Raw genomic sequence first — 23,845 nt, 5'->3', positions numbered from 1 at the left:
GCCAAAATCAATGGACATGTCATTCTGCACTGTACTAGACCTCTAACTGGCACATGGCACCAACTGACCACTTTTTTCATTTTGAAACACTTCCCTGACTTCCATGACATGACATGTTCACAAATTTCTCCTACCTTTTTGGCCATTTCTGCTAGCACCTCCTCCTCTGAACATTCACAAATGATTTGGAGGTTCCTCAAGACTCTAAAATGAGCCCTAATTTCTTCTCTTTTTACACCCTTTCCCTGAGTAATCATACACATTATACAAACTTAACATATCACCGTGATACGAACGACTCCTAAATTTCTATCTCTAGCCCGATTTCTGGATTCCAGGCTCATGTATCAAACTGTCTACTTGGTATCTCCACCTATATGTCTCACAGAGATCTCAATCTAATATGCCCAAATGAAACTCTTAATATTTTCCCTAAAATCTCATTTTCTCACAATCTTTCCATTTCAGTAAAAATCATCAACATCCACCTAGTTTTTGAAGCCAGAAACCCAAGTCACTCATAACATATGCGTCTCTGCCTTACCCCATATCCAACCCATCAAAATCCCAATGATTTTCCCTACAAAGTATACCTTGAATCCACTTTCTTCTCTTATCCCTGTGGCCACCACCTGACAAGTCATTCATTCCACAACTGTTTCCTAACTCTGGAACTGGTTAGCACCCAGAATAGTGCCTGGCACAAAGGTTCTCCCCACTTCCCTCCAATTTTCCACAGAAGCCAGAGTGATCTTGCCTAAAATTCTCTGGTGGCTGCCCAATGCATTCGAAGAAACCCCAAACGCCTCAACATGGGCTTCAAGGCCTGGCAGTAACAGGCTGCCTCCTGCCTCCTCCACCTGGTCAGTTCTCCTTCACAGGCTCCACCCTCACTGGCCTCGATCACATTTTCTGACACCCATCAAGCTTTTTCCGACTTCGCACGTAATGCTCTTTCTTGCCTGGAGAACCCTTCCCTCTCTTTGCCTAGCTGAACACTTTCACATCCGTGGGGTCTGAACCCAAATGTCACCTCCTCGGACCATCCTCTCTGTCTCTCACTGCTTCCTTTTCTTTTCCTTCAGAGCATTCACCACATGTGTAATAATAAATTTATCTGTTTGCCTATTTAATGTGGGTTTCTCCAACTAGCATCTTGGATCAACACAGAGTTTACTTTCATCTGGTTCACCAGCAAACACCTAGCCCACAAAAAGGTGTCTGCCTCATTAATACAGGTTCAACAGCATGTAACTGTGAGGCGAGGCTGCAAAGAGCTTCCAGTGAACCATGACCAGACCTGTTGCAGAGTAACCGATCTCCTGAATCTGCTACCCAGGGCTTTCTTGCCCACCTCACATTTTACATTTGCTATTCACTCTTCACACTTGAGGAGAAAATAATTCAAATTTATTATAATGAACCTGGATACTCAAAGTAAGGCTATAAACCTTAACACTTGCATACAGAATAAAATATAATTGCATGTAAAAATCTCAGATGGACATACATCTTCTTATCCAAAAAATGTTATTTTTATACAATGAAACTTTTTAATAAAATAAAGACTCATCTTTTTCAAAGAAAGATATCGTACATTAAGGTGAAAAGTGCAAAATACTGTACAGCTGGGGGGGACTTCATTTCTCTTACCAAATTAAAACACTGACAAAATTGGTTACAATGTTTAATTATAACATACCATAATTTAAAAAGTCAAGAAAAAAATTAAACAAGTATAACTCTCCTTGTCCTAGAGTTGAAATGTATATAAGCTACCTGGTAACAGGTTAAGTCCCTACCATTTTTGAAGCTGTAGCACATAAAGACAGTTTTACTGTAAATGTGCAAGATAGTAAAAAGAGTTAAAAATAGCAAATCATTTGTAATGCAATTTTTTAACTGAATTGGCTAAATCACATTATTCTTTTAAAAATTTCAATTAGGATAAATGGTATTCGCAACTTTGTGAATATATAATATTCAATTATTTAGGTTTTTAAAATCAATAAAAATGCATCTAGGAATCATCTTGCACTTGAATAGCAATTTTATTTGTCTCAAGTATATTCATGTACATTTTCTCATTTGTTAGGCCTACCACAGCAGAGCTGGCTAAGCAACAACCTGTGAGAGACTCTCTAACAACCTGGAAAATATGGGGCAGCTGCTCATTGCTAGTAGCTTCCAAGAGTTTTTCTTTTACTTACTATCAATAAATGGACACGAACACACTTTACATCATGAAGTCTGAATAAAAATCACATGAGAGACTCTCCATATAATTTCTATGGAGATAATTCATCCTATTTAACAGAAAAATATTTTTTTAAAAAGTTGCCCAGAATATAGTAACTAGGGCATTGAAAAGGAAAGTCTCTCATCCCAATTATTCATTATTCCAGCTCTTTAACCTTTCTAGAAGGCTTAAAAGAGAAGAAAAATGTCCTATTTACAAGCTAAATGTAGCTCAAAGAATTCAAAGACACTGTTATACCTTTTGGGGGGTAAGTATAGAAAAGTTCTGTTCGTTGGCCAATATTATTTTTAAATGCTAAAATCAAAACCTTATTTTTCTTTAGGGGGAATACATTTGAAATCTGTTTATTTTGCTACATGAAAAAAAGTAGGAATTCTCCATTAAACTAACATTTTTAGTTGACTTTTATACAAAATGATCACCAGTTCTAAGATCTCACAAAAAGCAACATGGAACCTTGGGGGGAAAATATCATTCTGTATTTTATGAATATAAGGAACTTTTATACCTTAGAAATGAAGCCCAAATACCCTCTTTAACCTGAGTATTCACAATGCCTCTGCCAAGTCACAGGCCAGGGAAATGGCAGAAAGGGAAAGAATGTGGGGGGAGAAGGGGATGCCGGAGAGAAAAAGAAGCCCATTTGGGAAATGGCAGAGCCCCTGCACCTATGCCAAAGGTGGTCTCACCTGTGCATCCAGCAGGAAGATAAGGATTTTGCTAATTTTGCCTAAATATGAGTGTCAAAGCATTTCAGGAACACATTATCCAAACAAATAATTCTGGCTATAAATCTCATAGTGAAAATGAGAAAGATCAATACCAGTTAGTTTCACCATACATCTACGTAATGCTTTATTATTTTCAAAGCATTTTTATTTTCATTATTACATTTGATTCTTTAGAATTGCACGTGCTCTTAAAATCATTTACAAATAAATACAAGGACTAGCCATAAAGATATAGACCTATCAATTATAAAATGTTTTTGCTTGTTTAAAAAGGTATTGTGAAGAAATGAAGAACAACGTCTTAAATTTTCAATGTGAAAATAGAGCAAAGTGATATTAGTAGGCAACGAGAACCAATGTAACAATGAATATCTCAAATCTTTCTTCAATTTTTGGTCTTATTAGAGAAAACATATGGTCTAACAAGAATATAAGTCATATATTCAGCATTATTCAGAATTCAGGATTCTTATGTTGGTAATCAAGTTCAGAGAGTGTATCAAATCAAAGCTTAGAGTGCTTTATTTTTTATAAAGCTATTTATGTACATATTATATATTAGGAATATTAATAGCTAATATTAATAATATGGTCAGTACATGTCAGGCACTGTGGCTTCACATGGATTCTCTCATAAAATCCTCACAACAACTAATAACAGCAGGTCCTGTGATCATCCCTATTTTACAGCTGCAGAAACAGAAATCCAGAGAGGCTGAGGAACTAGCCCAAGTTCACACAGTCAGAGACAGCTAGCTGCTGCCTGCCTTGTTCCACTTTATTCCATGGCACAGCAGAAAACCACATGAAATTTTAAGGTCATCACATTGAAACCATATGCAAAAAATGTTTTACAGTATGTAAAATAAACCTTTTTTTTTGTTTTGGAGGCTAGAAAGGTATCAAACCCTGGACCTTGGTGTTATCAGTACCACACTCTAACCAACTGAGCTAACTGGCCAGCCCTTCAGTATGTAAAATAAATTAGTAAGTTTGAATAGAGTTATTTTTAATTTGTATGAAAGACAGTAAAAAAAAAAAAAAAAAAAAGTCACATATAGCACAACCAAATATACAGGTCTTACTACTTAAACCAAAAAAATAAAAAACCCAAAATAAATCAACAAAGAGTAATTCTATTCACATGCTCTGCATCTACTACAAAGTAGATAGGGATGAAACAGTTCATCCACCACACTGATTTAAAAATCTTTTTGACTCACTTTGTCAAAAGAGCAATTAAATTTGAAAGATTAAGATAAACAACTACCATCACTGCAACAGATCAGTAACTTTAACCAACTCCACTAAAATCTAGTTCTCAAAAAATTATTTCCTTGATTCATATCAGCCCATTCTAACACTGCTTTGCTAATGTGGCTACAACGAATTCTCTTGAAAAAAGGCATCTTGCAAAAAAGACAAGTTCACACATAGACAAAGGTGTAATAGTGTCATGTAGCTAAAAAGAAAAAAAAAATGCAGTATTTTCAAGCGAGGAAATAAGAATTGCTGCTAATTTCCAGAAATACACACTTAAAAAAAAATTAGGTCATTCCTAACTGGTACATAAATATGTGACAAACTGCAATCTGGAGTGCTCATAAGCAGTATGAAAACTGTGACATAATTACATGAGAAGCATTTCAAGGGAGTTCATAAAAATAACAGGATAAAAGTGTTCTGATATCCCCTTCTCTAAAACAAAAGCAAATATGGGCATTTATATACAAGATACGTGCTAATTTTCAAATGACTTTTTTTTTTTTTTTTTTAAGAAAAATGTATGGCTACCTCTTTCAGCTGACTGCAATTAAATTTCTATTTTTCAGAGTACATTAAAAACCATGTTCACTGAGGGAACATCAATTGAGGATCACTACTACAGTTAGTTTTCAAGGAGAAAAAGATTCAAACTGAGGCTTTATCAAGATGAATAGTGGTTAGGATAAACTATACCACTCTAAGTTAGTAAATTTACCATTGAATGTCATTTAAGATTATATCATAAGTTAATAATGTGAAAATGAAATGGTACAAGGATATTATGAAAGTTCAGAATACAAAAAGAACTATGTGAATATCAGTGCAATGCCAAATATTCTTTTGGGGGGCGGGGGGGGGGCGGCGGCTGGCCAGTAAGGGGATCCGAACCCTTGACCTTGGTGTTACAACACTGCAATCTAACCAGTCCCGAATATTCTTAATAAAACACGACACATACTTAAAATAATGTCCTAGAACTTAATAGGTGGCATGTTATTATTTATGTGTATGAGTAGTAGTCAGAAGAGGTTGAGATTGAAAGAAAAGAGGAATGTTAAACGAATATAACCCTTGAGTGCTTGCAAAATGGTGTAGTGGCCAGCAGATCAGGGTTCAGTGTCTATTCTATTATTATTTACTAGGTTGGTGAATTGAAGCATCTCAAGGAACCTCTCTGCATCTCAATTTTTAATTTTTTTAGAAACGGGGACAATAGTATGTATCTTGCTTCTTTCACAATCACTTTTTTAAAAGGATTATATGATGATGATGTATGTGATAGGGCTTTTAAAAGTAGAAAGCAATTACCATAAAGCATAAGGTATTAAATAGTGATTATAATTATCAGTACTGTGAATTAATTTCCTGGAGGAAAAAACTGGCACAACTTGGTTGGGCTGCTGCCTATTTGTGAAAGATGAATAAGGAATACTCAATCAAGAAAGTCTTTTGGCCATTATGCTTTTCTTTAAAGCAAGCTCACAAATTTTTTGCCTCAGTTAGGTCCACACTCTAGGTAAAGAGCCCTAAAACTAAAGTCTAGGCCTAAAACTAAACTAACAAAACTATTTCCTTGCTCCATCCTTTACTTGTTTAATTAACATTTTCAGAGCAGCATAAATTACTACACCACTAGCTTTGGTTAGGAATAAAAGGTAACACAGAAAGCAGTACAGTATTTTACAATTCCCCTTTAGCCTAAAGTCCACACATCCTACTACCAGTCAAGCTCCCACCAAAAAAAAAAAAATGTAAATATGAAAATGTCAACAGAATACAACACATTAAGTGATATACCTATGTGTGCCTACACACACACCCCTCAAAAGCTGTACTGAAATTATAAGCACATGCCAAAACATACTTTGTTTTTAAACAGTACTACAGATTTGGGTTTTCAAGGTTTAGATAAAATGTAACCACTCTGACACCTTATCAAATTCATCAAGAGGAAATCCTTCCTACAGAGACCTAAACTTTAAAATCCCTACTATTTCTTTCTTTTTTCTTTCTTTCTTTTTTTTTTTAATAAAAGATGACCAGTAAGGGGATCTTAACCCTTGACTTGGTGTTGTCAGCACCATGCTCACACAGTGAGCTAACCGGCCATCCCTATATGGGATCCGAACCCATGGCCTTGGTGTTATCAGCACCGCACTCTCCCGAGTGAGCCACGGGCCGGCCCAAATCCCTACTATTTCTAATGTTATATGCAATACTTAATGTTACTTAGGCTCAAATATTTAACCCTAACCCTAAAATCAGTAAACAAGTTTTTAGCAACTCAAAGTCAAAGTCTTTTCTTGATTTTACTCAGAGAAAATGGACCAAATCCTCAAAACAAAAACATGGTAAAATTTTTACAACTGAAAGTAGTGATTGATTCACTTTTTAAAGCAAATCCAAATTAGTGTTAAAGAATAAACAAATGACTAATTCTACTGTACTTCAAATACACACTGCAATGCAAATAAATAAATAAATATTTTCACCAAAACTGAAGTTTCTAGTTTTACTTAGCTGGCACTCAGCTCCTTTTTACAGGCCAATCGTGAAGTTAAATAGTTACTTTATTATACAGATTGAGGGAGAATCTCTGTCTCAATGAATAAACTACCTTATCAACCTGGAGAAGTGCAACTATCATCAAGCACAAACTGTACCACTTGACTAAGAAAAATGAAGTTACCATTAATCATGTTAATCACAAAGAAAACAGTTCTGGTTTCAGGAATTGCAAAGACAGACTTACCATCACAGGAAGTTGTATTAATGCTGACAATGTTAAACTGGTTATAGAAACTAGGAAGCTGTGGGGTGTTCTTCCCACCGTCAAATATATTGTCCTGTCCTATGTAACCAGTGTTGCTTATAGTTCTCAATAAATATAAATTAAACAAAAAAATTAGCTGTGCCTCCTAGCCATTTGTTAATTTTCATCCATATCTCCAACTGTATCATATCCCAGCCAACCCCTGACCCCCATCTCTTTAGTCATCTAAGTTACCAAATTCCCTAACTATTGTCACATGAAAAGGTTTTCCAAAGACAGGGTATCTCATTAATACAGAGGCAAGCTATACTGAATATACAGGCAACGCAGAGTATTACAAATATTTAATCTAGGACTGAAAGAGATCACTTCTCATGATAAAAAAAAGTTCATGGAAAGATTAGTATTATCTTTTTTTTCCCCTCTGTGGTTCTCAACCATCATATTATCTTTTAATTCTATTTTTCCACGAATTTTTTGAAGTACTTTACATATTATCCCCAATGTGCTGGTTTTTAATAACCAGAAGGGTACCTTACGTTATAACAAGAACATGAATCTTAAGTTTTTCTTTTCCACAGTAATCTATTTAGCTTAACCATTATGGAGCTAACCAGAAAAGGAAATGTTTGCCTTTGAAACTTAGGAAAGAAAACATTCATGTTTGCACCGAAAGTGGCCTGCTAAAAACCTAGGCTGTGCTATCACTACCCTATCTCTTGCCCAAAAAAAATTGGTTGAAGGGCAAGTATTGTATTCATCTTAAGCAAAATTTAAGTCACGAAGAACCTTAAAAACTGTCAGTATTTTTTTCATTTTAATTTGCAATAATAAGTTTAATAATCAATCATTAGTTGAAACAAAAAGGCTACTTTTAATTTTAGTTACTTTATCTGCTAACTCCTACCATTTCCCCTACCATTTCTCTCTCTCACACACGCGCTAAACATAACAAAAAGACATTAAAATTATAAGAGACAAAAAAAAAATTATATAATAAAAGGACTTCCTATTTCCTGGAAAATTAACAAACTAGCACATAGAAATAATTCATATTTCCCAGAAGTAACTGAATGCAGAATGTTTCTTTTTTCTTTTTTCCTAGAAGACCCTTGTAATTTGGAATGTCTAAAAAATGAGGATATAAAGTTAGGTGTCAGGCCCTATGCTAGTGGGAGAAAAAGACTAATGAGGCATACCAAAGGAGCTTCCATGTTAGTGAGAGATCCCAACATGAATGTAAGTGACTCTAACACCTGGGGTACTATGATGAGTGTTAGCAAAAACCACACTAGGGAGAGCACAGGACACAGAGATGCATTCCAGCTGGGAAGACTGGGGAAGTTTCGTATGAGACACGTCCCTAGTGCATTACTGGGGGGAGAGGAGGAGCAAATTAATCCAAATTACCTATGGCTGTTTGCTCAGGTGACGAGGCCTGGAAATATGCTTTTTTTTGTTTTAACAAGCATTCCAGTTGATTCTGATGCATGGAGGTCCAGGGACCATGTTTCTGTTTAGTCACATTAAAGTGAGATTAACACTGCTCTAAGTGAGGGGTTAGACCTAATGAACACATGTGATAAAGAAAACTCCTGGCAAACGGACTACATAAAGAGAGACATGGAAGCGTAAAATCAAGGTATGTGGGAACTGAGAGGCTACAAAGTATGTCCAGTGGCCTAATGAAGTATATTGTTGGAATCATAGGTAAGCTAGCTAGAGTCCTGAAGGCAATGGAGAACCAAAGCTTTCTGAGCAAACCCATGCTGTGTTTGAACAAGATTACCGAAAGTCCAAGCAAGAGGACAACAATGTAGAAGAGGAAAGGAGGGAATGGATGTAAGAGACTGTGCAGAGGTAGAAAGGACAGGACTTGGGGATTTGCTGTGTGTAGACAAGCAGAAGGAACTGACTGTAACTTTGAGGAAAATTTTAAATAAGCCAAGTACCTTCTCAATGCCTAACACTATGCCAAAGAGCATCCCAAAGTATGAGTCATTACTTCAACATAATAACTGAGTACCTACTATATGTGCCAGGTACTATTAACAATGCCTAGGATATACCGGGGAAAAAAGTCCCTGTCCTCCAGGAGTTTAAAATTAGATCTTGCCCTGTTCATCTTTTCTTGTGTCTCTACTTTTTATCATGGAAAAAGGTATTTTTGGAACCTGTCTTTCCCCACCCTTAAGGATTTCTTTGCTCCTAAATTATTAGCTGGTTCAAAGTCAAGCACATGCAGGTCCTCATCCTGAGAGGTTTAACCTATCTGTTCTTAATGACAATGAAATACTTAGACATGCTTTCTCAACAAACAATGATGACATGACAGTCTTGATATGAGACTGTAAGATGTGAACGTCCAAATTAAAAAAACAAAACAGTGAAGCCTAACTTCAATTAAATGAACTTAGGGCAAATATGGAACTTTCACACAGAGAACTTTTGGGTACACAGTTGTTAATTTATTCATTCAATCGATATGCACTGTATGCTTATTACAGATGGATATTTTTTCCCTGACCTGGAAGAATGAACAAGAGGCTGAAAGAATACAGAGAGCAAAGTGTGGTTTGTTGAGAAAATGAACTAGGAAGAAAGGAGACTAAACAGCACTTAAAAATAAGAGGGAGAGAGGAGGGTGAAGGGAGACAGGAATGGATATGTGGAAGAACTTCTGCCAGCAAGTCTCCCGAAAATAAAATGATAAAAACTAACCAAAGGACAGAAATTAACCAGAAGCCTCGAAACTCGATGGAGGTCACTTGTCGAGTTAAAATTCATAATTTTCAACATATAATGCCGCCAGCTACTCTATTTTAACAATAAAGTGAGATAGTCCCTGACTTTCAAAAATGGACAAATTACTCAACGAGATATACACAAAAAAGAAAAGAACTACATAAGGTAGTAAGGACATAATCAAGTGCTAGTTGTATGATACATATGAGTCGTAATTCAGAGAAAGTAAAGATTAAGGTGTCAGTTTTGTAAAAGCTATCCTGAACACTTTTCTAGGACTTTTAACAGTCAAGACTGCTTGTGCGTACAAACTGTAACAGCAAGGCCTGCTGGTTGTACATCATTTTGTAGCCACACCTATAAATGTGGATTACTTTAATGTCGGTGACATCATCAAACAACTTCCTAAGCACTTTTACTATTAACTGTCACTTTATTTTAATCATATTACAGTTAAATACATAGATCTGAACTACCTCCAAATTGCATACAGTCTAGCTTGCTATCATTGCTGGAATCTTTCCGGTCTTTGGCAAATGAAACCCAGAATACAATCAAAGCATTCACAATTAAATTACAAAACATTTGATTAAAAATCTGTTTCAATTATTTTTGGATCGGATCCTTTCTTTCCCCCCCACTTTCTTCAATGCTATGTAACAACCAGCAAGTGTTTTATGGGTAGTCTTGTTTAGGACAAAAGGGGAAAAATAAATGTAAAATAAATTCTGGGTATTTCCCATGTGAAGCAGAGGTACAAAAAACAACTAAGGGCCAGCCCCAGGCCGGCCCGTGGCTCACTCGGTAGAGTGCGGTGCTGATAACACCAAGGCCACGGGTTCAGATCCTATATAGGGATGGCCAGTTTGCTCACTGGCTGAGCGTGGTGCTGACAACACCAAGCCAAGGGTTGAGATCCCCTTACTGATCATCTTTAAAAAAAAAAAAAAAAGATAGGGCCAGCCCCTGGCTCACTTGGGAGAGTGTGGTGCTGATAACACCAAGGCCACGGGTTCGGATCCCTATATAGGGATGGCCAGTTAGCTCACTTGGGAGAGTGTGGTGCTGACAACCCCAAGTCAAGGGTGAAGGTCCCCTTACCGGTCATTTTTTTAAAAAAAAAACAACTAAGATTATTTTGTTTTTTAAAAAGGAACATTTTACAAAATGTGCTTAGAAGTCTTAAAAAAGCATACACACCAAAAATGAAAACATACAAAAAGCACATTTATTGTTAACCATTAAAGATCTTAATCTTCTCTTTAAATTACCCTATATCATAAGAATACCTCTAAAGACTAAATAGCACATTTGAAATAGTAGGTTCAGTTACTGAACTCTTATTCCAACAGTAGAAGATCAATTTTTTAGAATGAACATTGCTGCTATAATTGGGAGAAAAAGAGAACAAAATTAGAAGTACCTAAGAAAATCATTATGACCTTACTTTTAAAACGGAAAAATGACCAGTGAAATATAATAGCTTCACCAAATCTATGGAGTTTATCTTATTTTTACCTTGTTTAGTAAAAAGCTCATCTACATACAGCAATCCAAATTTCTGAGGCCACAATTTTGGATAGATACATTATATTGTGAAAGCCTGTGAAAAAGTGTGCTAAAATCAGATATTACTAAATATCATTAAAATAAAACCACAAAATTTTAAAGGAGCAAATCTCTTACCAGTTGAAATTCTCGACGCCGGTCATAGGCATTCTGTATGCCACTGTCTGCCCACAGAGCTCTTATAGCAGGAAGATATTGTAAAAAAACCCGTGTTTCCACCATTCCCTGGGCCGCCATGGGGGCCCGGGTGTCAAATGCCATCATCTTGTCTCCATTGAGCTGGTTTGAGTTATCTCCCCAAGGAATATGAAGCTTCTCTCGGGCATCCACCAGCACTCTCATACCTTTGTTTAAAAAGAAAAAAAAAAAGTGTGGGGAAGAGTCATTAGATATTATCATAAGTTTTTATTACAGTATTATTTCCTTAAACTTTTTAACTACTTCAGGACCACCTCCTCCAAAAATGGAGACCAACATCAAAACAGATATTTGTAACTTCTCAGAAGTTAAAAAACTAAGTTGCTCACCACCTTAAAATTAGAGCCTTAAAAAGCAAATATTAACACAATTGCTCTTTCTGAAGGATTTAAAATGTTTCAATTTATAAAATAACTTCCTCAGTAGAAAGTGGCCAAAAGAGAACCAAGCTAGAGTCAGAAAAAGAAATTATGCTGCATAGCCCTATGTCTAGGCTGACTAAAAGATATTTATTTAGGAAACGCTAAGAACCAAACATTAAAGCTCTGTGTTCTGTTTGTTCCTTCAGCACTCCAACCCCAACACTGAGTCTTCAGGAACACATTCAAAGTTCAAAAACTTTTCCCAGACCAAGCTTCAAATCAGTGTCACAGGATGGTCTTAAAGTTCCCCAAAAGGGAGGAAGACCAACTGTGAAATGATATAAAAACAGAGATATCAACTCACAGAGGTTAGTTCAAACTCAATATTCCTATCACTAAACTGTTACCTTCGGTCCATCGTAACAGTTACATGGCTAGTAGAAAATCATTTGCTTGAATAACTGAAAAACTATTTTGCTGTCAATTTTCTGATCATGCCAACTCAAAAAAAAAAAAAAAAAAAAGATATCTAGTGAATTACCTCATCTCATAATCAATGCTCGAAGTAGGTCACACTTAGAACCCAGTGTACATTGGGAATCAGGTAAATACCAGGTTCTTAATCAGTTAACTTGTTGACTCTATTCATTAACATAATTTCTTAAGTTCAACTGCATCATACAAAGGTACTTTCAATTAAGGACTGGCAAGGCAGAGTCTGCGGCCTTGAAAGAAACCTTAATTAGTTTTGTGCTAAACATTAAGGCAGGAATAAGTACAACTGTTCTTTACAGTTTAACTGCAGAGGTTCTAGGGCTAAGAGCTGGCTGTGGTCCGTGAGCTCCGGGCCCAATGTTCTCCTGCAGTCAGGAGCCCACAATGCCTCCCTCTCCAGGCAGTTTTCCTCTAAGCCCTGGGACGGGAAAAAAAAGTGACATGAACAAGTTGCTTATGTACTTCCTCAGGGAGAAAAAAAAAAAAAAAATCCCACTTAAAAATACACTGCTTGAAAAGATCTGCAATCTGTGGCAGACTCCTATATAAACTGTTCCCCAGACAAAATAAAGAGAATCCTGATGATGCACCTGAAGTACCAGGTGCTGGGCCTCAATTCTGCCAAAATGCCTTTTATGTCTTAAATATCTGACACTAAGAAAAAAGAGTGACGAAATTAAAAGCCTCTTCTCTTAGTTACCTCGACACGCTGAAAAGAAAAAGAAAAAAAAAAAAAAAAAAAAACCCAAAATTCGATCTCTTTCAATGCCCCCAAATAAAAATACTGTGTATTTTTCACTTAAGAACAAAGTTTAATTTCAAAAATACTGTCAAACAGGTGCAGAACCTATTATCCAACCCAACATGACTCACCGACTCCACCTGATCCCCTTTACTTTTAAACCAAAGAGTTTTCATACTACTACACAATTTCGTTTATGAAGAAGCAAAGAGTGGGGCCTCCTTCCCTCACTGCCCGTGACACTGGGGGCGAAAAACCACTGATGCTAATTTTTTTAGACTAACTCTATGGGTCCACTCTTTCCTCATGCAGCACAGTGAACTCGACACCTTCAAATTTCATATGCTTGCCCAAAAAGGCTACAAGGGCTGTCGCTCTAGGCCCTTGACAAGGGTCTCTGGCAAAAGTTTCCTTATTGCAACTGTTCAGAACTCCTTTGCTCAGATGGCCAAGAAAGCCGGAGTTGGGGGCGCACCCGACCCCATGTGACTCGGGTCACCTACCCGGGGCGGCGAAGTTCGGCCCGCAGCGCCGGGGCGCGGGGTGGGGGTGCAGGTTCTGGGGCTACTCTAGTATCTTCCTGCCTCATCTGCAGGGAGGAGGACGGGAGAGGTCACGCCGCACCCCAAGGCGCCCGGCTCGCTTCACTTCCCTCTCGGAGGGGGCGAGGCCCGCGGTGGGGTGGGGGCTGGGGGACTGACCGTGACCCCCACGCGGGCGCCAAGGGGGAAAGCGGGGCGGCTCCGGGCATCCTTTCATCTGGGGGGAGAGGTCGAAGACACCCCGGGCGGGGAGGACCTGTGCCCGGGGCGCGCCCCCTTCCCGCCCGCCCGGCCGGCTCCTCCGCCAGGGACAGAGCGGATGAGGGCGGTGCCCGGTCCCGCGCCCTCCACCGCCGCCCCCTCGGGTCCTCGGCCCCCCGACCCCGACCCCCTCGCGGCACCTTTGATGACGTTGCTGTAGATGGTGGGGCGGAACTCCTCGCGCGCGCGCTGGTCGAAGTCCTGCCCGTGAATGATCCGCATCTGCTTCAGGAAGGTGGACTTGCCGCTCTCGCCCGCGCCCAGCAGCAGGATCTTCACCAGCCGCTTCACGTAGGTCTTCTCCCGGGACAGGCATTTGTCGATCTCCTTGGACTTGCGCTGCTGCTCGGCCTCGCCGCTCGTCAGCAGGCAGCCGGGGAAGCACACGGACAGCACGGACCGCGACGGCAGGAAGTCCGCCATCTTGCCGCCGCCGCCGCCGCTTCGGCGGGCCCCTCCGGCTCCCTCCACCTCCTCCTCGGGCGGCGGGCGGCTCCGGCACCGCGGCTCGAGGGCGGGGGAGCGCTGCGGCGGCCCGAGCGCGCCCGGGGAGGGAGGGAACCAGCGAACTGACTCGCAGGGCGGGCCGGGCAGGGCGGGCCTGGCGAGCCGGGGAGGGAGGGCAGGAGGGCGGGCCCAGGAGGGGCGGTGGCCCCGGGGTGTGTGCGCGCGCCCGCTGCCTCCCGGGGGCGCGCACGCACGCCGCGGCCCCTCCCCCGTCTCCCGTCCTGGGCCGGCGAGTCACGCGCTCGCTCTCTCGCTCGCGTGCCCGCGGCCGCCGCCGGGCGCGTGTGACGAGGCCCGGAGACCGGCGGTCACGTGGGTGGTGCCGGGCCCGGCGCCCAGCGCGGGCGCGCGCCGGCGGAGCCCGACCTTGTGTTTCCGTGTAATTCACTGCGCACACTTAGGGGCAGAGGCCGGTGATCAGATCGCGAACCCTGTCCTTCCGGCACCGCTTCTCCCCAACCGCTCCCGCAGCCCTTTCTCTTGGGTTAGGTGTCCACCGCCTGCTGTCACCGTCCGCGCGCCTTATTTCGAGACCGTTGGCTCGAAAATAATTGCAATAGCCGGTGCAAGGGTGGAAGGATTTGGGTGCGTTCTCTTAAAATGACTCCCTTGACATGCTCCTCTCCTGAGCAGCTCACCAGACGTCGTCAGTCCCCACTTCCAGCTCTCTTTGGCATTTTCAGACCCCTGCAAGGAAGGGCCCGGCTTTAAGGAGAAAGAACCGGAGTTGATGTTCATGTGAGATATGCGAAGAAGGGTCGTTTCCGTCTAACTAATGTGGATTCCCACCCGAGCTGCGATCTTACTTCGGTAATGCATCAGTGAGTGGCAGCGGCAGGAGGGTGAGCTCATGGTGAAAATCCCCCTAAACCGGACACTGTGATACACATAAACAAACAGACTGAGGACGGGAGCAGGCAACTTTTAGGTTTCCTGCCAGATTACAGAGGATATGACCAGCCCAGGGATTTTTTTTCTGTCCTAACAGCAGATTCAGGCCAGGACACCTGAAAGGGCTTCCAGGAGACAAGCGACAAGTGACAGCAGGGTTGGCAGAGAGACTGCGTATCCAGGACCCCTAAAGCTGATTTCTTCATTCTTAGTATTTAGTTTCAAGCGGAAAAAGCCGTTTGGGTCTGTCTGTTTTTGGCAATGCAACATAATGCTCCTTGGTTTGGGTTCCGGTAGCTCAGAAACTTGTATGTTAAGGAGTTGGGGTAGGAGGTCAGCACTCAAAGGCTCAGAAAGAGGTTCAGATTAAAAAATCAGTGCTAATCAGTTACTGTCAGAGGTTGGGTTAATGATCGAGAAGCCTCATGACCAATAAATTGGCTGCCGCAAACAATGCCTGTAGTAGGATTATCTCCTGTTGCCCCGGCCAAGCCTATAGGGTGGACAATCTAGGATACAATAAAGAAAGTAGGGTAGGCTCACCTCAGGTATCTGTGGGTTGAAAGGGCAGAATCACTGGGCGGTGCCGTCAGGCAAATGTATGGTAAAAGTCTACCCTGGATGGAAGCTGCCTCTATAGTCTCAGCTAGTGTTAGGGAGGCCCTGCTCTCTAACCATGGAAGGTCTAGCCTCTGCCCAGGACAGGAGCATAGCACTAGCCCCCAAGCACCACTTCAACATTGACTCCCGATGCTAATCTGAACTCTTCAGCAAAAACAAGGGAGAAAGTCTGTAAGTTAGGTAGTTCACATCTTTTTTTTTTTTTTTTCTTTTTCCAAGAGTGTGCGTAACATAATGGAAAACCAAGGATGTCTAGGAGGCAGGAAGGTATTCCTGCCCAGCCAGTTCATGTTGTGACACGCAAAGCAGCAGAGAAAGCTGTTCAAAGTCCTGCTTGTAACTTTACCTTGGAAAAAGCTTGGCTCTGAATGGGCCTAGCTGCTCTAACCAGTGTTTCTGAATAAGAGACCTCTTTGGGTCCAGTCTGGGGTTTGGCTGCAGCTGTCCACCTTTTAACTGGTGATCAAGAGACCTTGTAAACTGGAAGCATAAAAATGAGTTAGCGGTTTGGTGGTTCCTCAGAAAGTTAAACATAGAATTGCCCGTATGATCTGGCAGTTCCATTCCTCGATATATGGTATACCCAAAAGAATTAAAAACGTGCATTCAAACAAAAACTTGTATGCCCATGTTCATGGCAGCACTATTCAGAATAGCCAAAAGATGAGAACAAAGGTCCATCAATGAATGAACGGATGAACAAAATGTGGTATATTCATGCAACAGAATTATTCAGCCATAAAAAGGAATGAATTACTGATATATGCTACAACATGGATGAACTTTGAAAATATTATGCTAAGTGAAACAAAAGGCCACACATTATAAGGTTCCATTTATATGAAATGACCAGAATAGGCAAACCCATAGAAACAGAAAGCAGATTAGCAGTTGTCAGGGTCTGTGGGTGAGGTAAGAATGGCGAGTGATTGCTTAATAGGTCCGGAGTTTCCTTTTGGGGTGATGAAAATGCTTTGGAACTGGATAGTGGTGATGGTTGCAGTATGTTGTGAATGTACCAGACGCTGCTGAACAGTCCACTTTAAAACGGTCAAATGACTAATTTTATGTTGTATGAGTTTTACCGCAGTAAAAAAACAAGTTAGGGAAGGGACATTTTCCATAAAAAGTCATTGGCCCTACTTAGCATTGAGGTATGCACAGTTTGCAACATTCAGTGAATGAAAGTGCCATTGTATTTATTTTGAAATAATTCTAACAATTTTAATTATTTACACCAGAAGCAAATCTACTCTTGGAGTTGCTTCATGTTACATCATAGCGATATTTTAATTTTCAGGTAGATTGTTTCATAACTGAAACATAAAATCCAAACTTTTAAGGGAGTATAGAGTCTATTGGTTTGTATTGAATCTTCTGGATGCTGTATTTCCAACTGACCCAGATGTTAATTCATTGAAAACATCTGTGTTGTTTCTAGCCAGTTCATCCATATGTAAATGAGGGATTCAGATGCCCCATGGAGCTGTGGTAAAATGATAGGCACGGTTGATTAGTTGCAATGCTCTTTTCATTCTGGAATCTCAAAGTTTAGTGACAAACAGTTCTGCAAGATAAATAATGAAAGGTATGACTAAAAATGAAATACATTTCCAATGGCTTTTCTCTACTTGTTACCTTAGGAAGAATCAAGCGCTTTGCAAAAATACTGCCATTCTTGAAATCTACTACTTGTAACTAACTATTCTGCTGGAACTGATATAAAGCCTTCTATCTTATAATCGCGGTTTATTTTCAACTAAAAAAGTGGTGTTACTTAGCTCATTTGCCAATCTTTGTGCCAAATAACTGGGTTGTTTAAAAAAATCGGGATTATCTGCAAAGGACACAAATGTGTCACCCTCAGACATATTCAAAAGAATGTACCAAAGGCTCTAGGAACAGTTCCAAAAGAGCAGTTAAAAAAATTTTTTTTTGAATGATGGGAAATGTAATTTAAATAATTGTTTTGTCTTCCAAGGTGACCAGTCACTACTCAGGGTGGGACGACATCCATTTAGATATGTTTATTTAAAAATCAGTCCCATTACTTGGTGGTTAAATGTTGTGTTAATTTCCTAATAAGGATAATGACACATCCATCATTCTTATTACACAACTCTCTTCTGTCACACCATCAATATAAAATAGGTGGATTCTAATTACTGATGAAACAGGCATGGACTTTTCACACCTTGCTTTCCCTAACAGGAAAGGAAGATAATTCCCAAGCCCTCCCAAAATTCTAATTCCTTACATTTGTGTAATGACTTAAGTGCCTTAGGGCTGGCCAGTTAGTCAGTTGGTTAGCGCACAGCCTTATAACACCAAGGTCACAGGTTTGGATCCTGTACAAGCCAGCTGCCTAAATAAATATAATGCCTCAAAGCACTTTGACCTACTTTATCTCATTCTCTGCTCACAATAGCCTGATTAGGAACACCCAGCATTAACCTCACTCCCATTAGGCACAAGAAGTTGACAGGGAAAAAAAGATTAAATGACTCTCTCAAAGCCTCACTCGCTGCGGCCAGTTACAGAGCTAGGACTGGAAGCTCCCTGTTTTGACTCTTAGTCAGTGCTCTTTCTGATATGCAAAAATTGCTGTAGTGCCCATAATGCCCAAGTGTATGAAGGTCAAACCTGAGACGAGTAGCTCACTGTACTTAACCCTGAGGGACTGTACAGTCCAGTAGTTTTGTTTGTTGGTTAGTCTGTTCTTCCAGCCCCTTTCAGGCAGGCTGCCATCTCAAAGTTCCCAGCTCTTAGGCTGATTCTGTAAGATGTTCTGTACTTTGAGCTCAGGCTCTGGTTTGTAAAATGTTCCAGGTGGCTGATGGAAAAATAAAAATAGAGGAGCTGAGTTTATGGTAATGTTTATTTACATGGTGTTTAAGCCCCACGCATTATTCACTTAACATGAGTTAGATTTGAAAAGGCAACTTTTTTGTAATGAAATTTGATGTTGCCCTTACCAGAAATAGGCCTCTCATGTGGAAAGTTTCATATGAAACTAGACATGTGGAATGGAATTGTTGGTGGTTTTGTTTGTTGTTGTTAATAATGGAAAACATGACTTTAATTATTGGTTGTATTTTTCTCAGCCTCTGTAAACAATCCATCAGTTGCCATTGACCAGTCGAGACCTCAGCACATCCAAAGTCAGAAGCCTGTACTGTCTTAAAGACACACTAGCCCTCATACAAACTCTTACACCTTGCTTACCGCATCAGACCTGTTTATGGGCAATCTGTTTATATAACACTAAACACAAGGCTTTGCTTGTAAATCTGAGGTTCTTTCTGAGAAACTCAAAACATCCTGCTTATTCCCTCTCCCTTATTTTCCCTTTCAGCTTTTAAAGATGAGGGATACCTTTTATGTTTTATTGCCTGTAAATGGGCTGCCCCTTGCCAGAAACAGATAATGATTCTTTAACGTAAGTTCTGTTTCTCCAGGAAAGTCCAAGTCAGTAATCTCTATGTATTCCTGCATCTTAAAAGTTTTTGCTCTCAACCTGGCAGCAGCAGCTTTCTCCTCTACACACTGGATTAGCAGGCTTGGACCTGCCCCTTCCAGCAATCACACTTCTGGCTCCTTCTACAGGTAGCATCACATGTCATGGCCTGTAGACCTGGCCATGCCTTAGTACAAAATGCCAGGGAGCGTCAGCTGGTTGAATTTACCACCTAGCAGTAAGGGCTCACCCAGGGGCACTGAGGGATGGTTCACGTGGCCTTTGTCACACTATGGCAGACTGGCTCCTGGAGCAAGTAATTGTCATCAACTTTTTGCAAACTCCCCTGTCAGCTGCTAAGAAGAAGAAAGGCTAGCTCATGGTAGGATTCAGGGAAAGGCAGCAACTGCTGCGTCAGAATGACAGAAGTAGAAGGTTACAAGATGAGGCACTGCAGCCCAATCCGTCTTTCGCTTTAGATAATAGCTTTCTCCTGGCCACAGAAAGGTTCTGCCAGCCCCAGACAGGCGAAGGTGAGAGGAAGAAACAAAAGTAAGAGGCAGCTGCTCAGTGCGTGTCAAGCAATTCTGAGTTGTGATTGCTTTCCCTTTCTGTGCTGATAAACAGAACTGCAATAGGAAAAGCTCCCATAAGTAGTGAGGCAATCCACTTTTCTTCCTAAACCAATATGAATCTTATCAGATTGTTTGCTATTTTGTTTTCCAGGGAAGGAATGTAGTACAGTGGGGAGAATTTGGGTGAGAACTCAATTAATAGGTCTGAGCCTTGCCTTTTGTATCTGCAAAAAAGGAGTAGTTATACATAAAGATTTGTGAGGATTAAATTATAGACTAATTAATTCTATAATTAGTTATGAATTATTATAGTTATGATCTGTCTGCCCATAACCGGGAGGTTTAGTTTTAAACTGTTTGAAGAAGGGGCAACCAAACTTTTTCAAAGCCCTTTGAAGGGTTAGCAATATTATCACTGTCAGAATGTTGTCCCTGGGTCTTTCCCAATCACTTCCTTCAGGGGTTCAAACATATTTCTTCTCTTTCCTATGCTCAGGTTCATCCATAGCCACTAATGTGTCCCCTAGCAGAATCTGTTTCTAGTCGAAAGGGCCTGATACAACAATGAGAAAAGGATAAGCCTATGATGGGTTGTCCCCCAAATCCCAACTCTGAAGAGGGGCAGGATTTATTAGTTCCCTCCAGGAGCTTAAGGAATCCCCTCGTCAACCAGAAAGCAGAGGCTCAAGTGATGTTGGCACGGTACATTAAGAGTTATGGGCTGTGTTTTCTGATCTGTAAAGTGGGTACATTAATCTTGGAGTGCTTTTGTAGGGGTTAAGTGAGATGACAGAGCAGGCTCTCAGTCAACGTTGCCATGTTTCATTCTGTCACAGTGCTTACTTGTCCAGTTGATGAACTGGTATTTATGTTACCAAGGTCATGGGTAATGGGTGGGGTGTGCTTCACTGCCACGCATGTAGACACATGTAGATGCTTCAGCCCACACTCCCATGGTCTGTGCACCACCCTCCTCCAACAGCCACCGCTGGACAGCCCTCAAGCCTAGGGGTGGGCACATCGGTGGTGCATTCCCTCCTTAGGACATACCCATGCTCAGGGAAGTGGGGTTGGCCTGCTTGAGTGAGGAACTTTAGGATCCCCGGTATGTGGAGTTTGGTCTGGGCAGAAACACAGGCTCTGGTGGGTCCCTTGGCCTTGCCCCATGCATAGGGGCAGCACCAAGAGAGGGTCAGAGCAGGACCCTCTAAAGCACAGGCAGGCGGGAGCCTCTCTTGCCTGGAACCAAAGACGGTACTGGCTGGGAAGACAGAATGAGATAACGTCTAAGTTGACCCCTTTCACAGGGGCTGAACTAGACCTCAAAAACCTTCAAGTTCCCAGGCTCTTGAAGTGGACCCTAATGGGGACATGTCTGAATATTCAGCTGAAACACTGCCTTGAAGTCATTCATTAGCCAGTCCTTGGTTGGGGACTGTTTGTGCTCCTCCTGTAGGATTGTCCTGACTTCCTAAGGCTAAGGGGCAGAAAGCCAAAGAGCACTTATAGACAGCAGATGCATAATGGGTTTTGGATTTGGCTAAGCAAAGAATAATTATCCCCAAGAGGAGGTAGTGGGAGTTCTGCAGGATGGCCTCAGGCAGGCATGAACCCCCTAAGGCTTCTCCCCTCCCTGATTTATGAGCTGTGTGTGCATTCAGAAGGAAGGAAGGCGCAAGGTGCTCAGATTTAAAAAGATTAACACCTACTGCCTTAGGCAGTTTTCTCTCTAAGAATGGAGCAGATCACAGAGACTCTTGACTAATTTGTTACAACAATTAAGGAATTGGGATGGGGAGTGTAATTCAACTCCTGGGACTGATACACTTGACCCAATAGACTCACCAGGGAAAGTACCATGAGTTCTGATGGAAAGTCTAGTTCATTAGACAATTGAAGTCTTGTTTCCAGAAAGATTTGCCCCTCTGTGCCCTATTCTTAATTATTTAATCTCTTCCACAAGTGAGGGAATAAATGGTAATAGTGGGCACTTTACCATTAGCCAGAAAATATGAGGTGTTTCTGAAGCCTTTCTCCCATCCCCCAGCATAGTCTTCTCATGAAATAACAGCGTTTTCTTAGAGAGATGTTTCTTTTGACAAATTACTGCCTTGGTTAATCTTATGCCCATCTCAACAGTGCCAGCTATTTTTATAATTTGGCTGGCAGTGGCAGAAAACGCTCAAAGTTCTCCCTATTTTGATTTCCAGTCCATCTTCCCCTGTCTCCCATTCCTTCATTCCTCATCCCTCCCAGCCCTTCCTTTCCTGATCTCCCTCCCGGGGCTGGTCAAGGCACCTGGCTTCTGAGGTCCTACAGCATCTTCACTTCCCTCCGTCACTTGTCACACTAAATTGTAATTGTCCCCTCTCTTGCCTACAACACGAGCATGTGGACTCTTTTAGGCAAGAAGTATAACTTACTTTTCTGTATCTTCAGCAACTAGTGTGGCATATAATAAAGGCTCAATTAATGGACATAATTTAAATAAGTATGCACCATCTGTCTACAGCCAACCCTTTATTTTGAGGGCAGAGAGTTGGATTTGCAGTCTGCGAGGACTATAGGGACATAATCAGTGACTAGAAAGGAGACTTAGCTCAGTCCCACTTGCCAGACCCAAGATCCTGGATCTTGCTACACGCTATGCTAACTTGGACTGGCTAGATAACATCACATTACATGTTACCAAGTGACTCTAATTAAGGGTGTGTGTATTTTGGGGAGGGGGTGGGGGATTAGGACACAACAGCATGCAACAGACATCAATCTAGTAGCATGCTCACAGAGGGGCAAGAGGGACAGTCAGTCTTCGCTGTGTGGGCCAGGGTCAACTAGAACTTGAGCCATCCATACAAATAGCAGATACTTAGTGGGTGCCTACTCCTATCAGGCATGGGCTGGGATCAGAAAGAGCAGCTGGGAGAGAAGGCAGGCTGCCACCTGACGTGTCTACCAGCATCCGGTCTTCAGCCACCTAAATTCCTGAGCTTCATTTTCCTTATCTGGAAAATGGAGCTAATTATGCCCACACCTCACTGGGTTGCTGAGAGGATTAATTGTGATAATGTTATCATGATTAAGCACCTAGCAAAGTGCCTGGCCCATAGTAGCTGTCAAGAAATAGTAACCTTTGCTGCTAGGCATTGGGGATTAAACATGGTTAAAATGATTTTAGTATATACATATAAAGATTTTTTAAAACCAATACAAAGTTTTAAAGGAGGTATACTCATGATTGCTTTAAGAATGCAGAGACCAGAGCTTGGTAGTAGAAATATGATACAAGCCACCCATGTGATTTTAAATTTTGTAGTAGCCACTTAAAAAAGGTAAAATAAGAAGAGTGAAATTGATTTTGATAATATATTTATTAAGTCTAATATATCCAAAATATCATTTCAACATGTAATCAATATAAAGATCATTAAAGAGATATTTTACATTCTTTTTTGGGAAGAGACTAAGTCTTCAAAATTCAGGGTACATTTTATACTTGCAGGAGTTCAGATGCTAAATTTCCATCAGAGATATTTAATCTATATTTAGATCTCATAAAGTTTACAATTGAAAAAGCAGATTCACATAACCAAGTTGTTCCAAACTACTTAAACATTTTCTTTTTTTTCTTTTTTTTTTTTTAAAAAAAGATGACTGGTCAAGGATCTTAACCCTTGACTTGGTGTTGTCAGCACCACACTCTCCCAAGTGAGTCATGGGCCAGCTTTTAAACGTTTTCTTCTTTTAATTTTATTCAATATATTTTAATATTTACTTGTATACACTTAGATGTTTTCTAGTAACAGAGTTGAGTATCAGCTTTAAATTAAAAATGAATTAAAATTTGGCC

At 40.7% G+C, this 23,845-nt stretch overlaps 1 protein-coding gene across 2 annotated transcripts in view; it reads right to left on the bottom strand.

Annotated features, from left to right (window-relative positions):
• Window positions 1-14,779, bottom strand: part of GNA13 (G protein subunit alpha 13) — a 43,847-nt gene extending 29,068 nt beyond the window's left edge. The window contains exons 1-2 of one of the 2 annotated variants that reach the window (XM_063080567.1): window positions 14,085-14,779; window positions 11,462-11,688 (exon numbers count right to left, since the gene is read on the bottom strand). In XM_063080567.1, coding sequence (XP_062936637.1) covers window positions 11,462-11,688; window positions 14,085-14,367 — 510 coding nt within the window. In that variant the 5' untranslated portion in view covers window positions 14,368-14,779. The remainder of the gene's footprint in view (window positions 1-11,461; window positions 11,689-14,084) is intronic. The other variant, XM_063080566.1, reaches the window with a different exon arrangement.
• Window positions 14,780-23,845: the final 9,066 nt, after the last annotated feature.

Source organism: Cynocephalus volans, chromosome 16 (genome assembly GCF_027409185.1).
Source record: "Cynocephalus volans isolate mCynVol1 chromosome 16, mCynVol1.pri, whole genome shotgun sequence".
NCBI lineage: Eukaryota > Metazoa > Chordata > Mammalia > Dermoptera > Cynocephalidae > Cynocephalus > Cynocephalus volans.
Note: the sequence above shows the minus strand (reverse complement) of the source record. Positions and strands in the feature narration are given on the sequence as shown.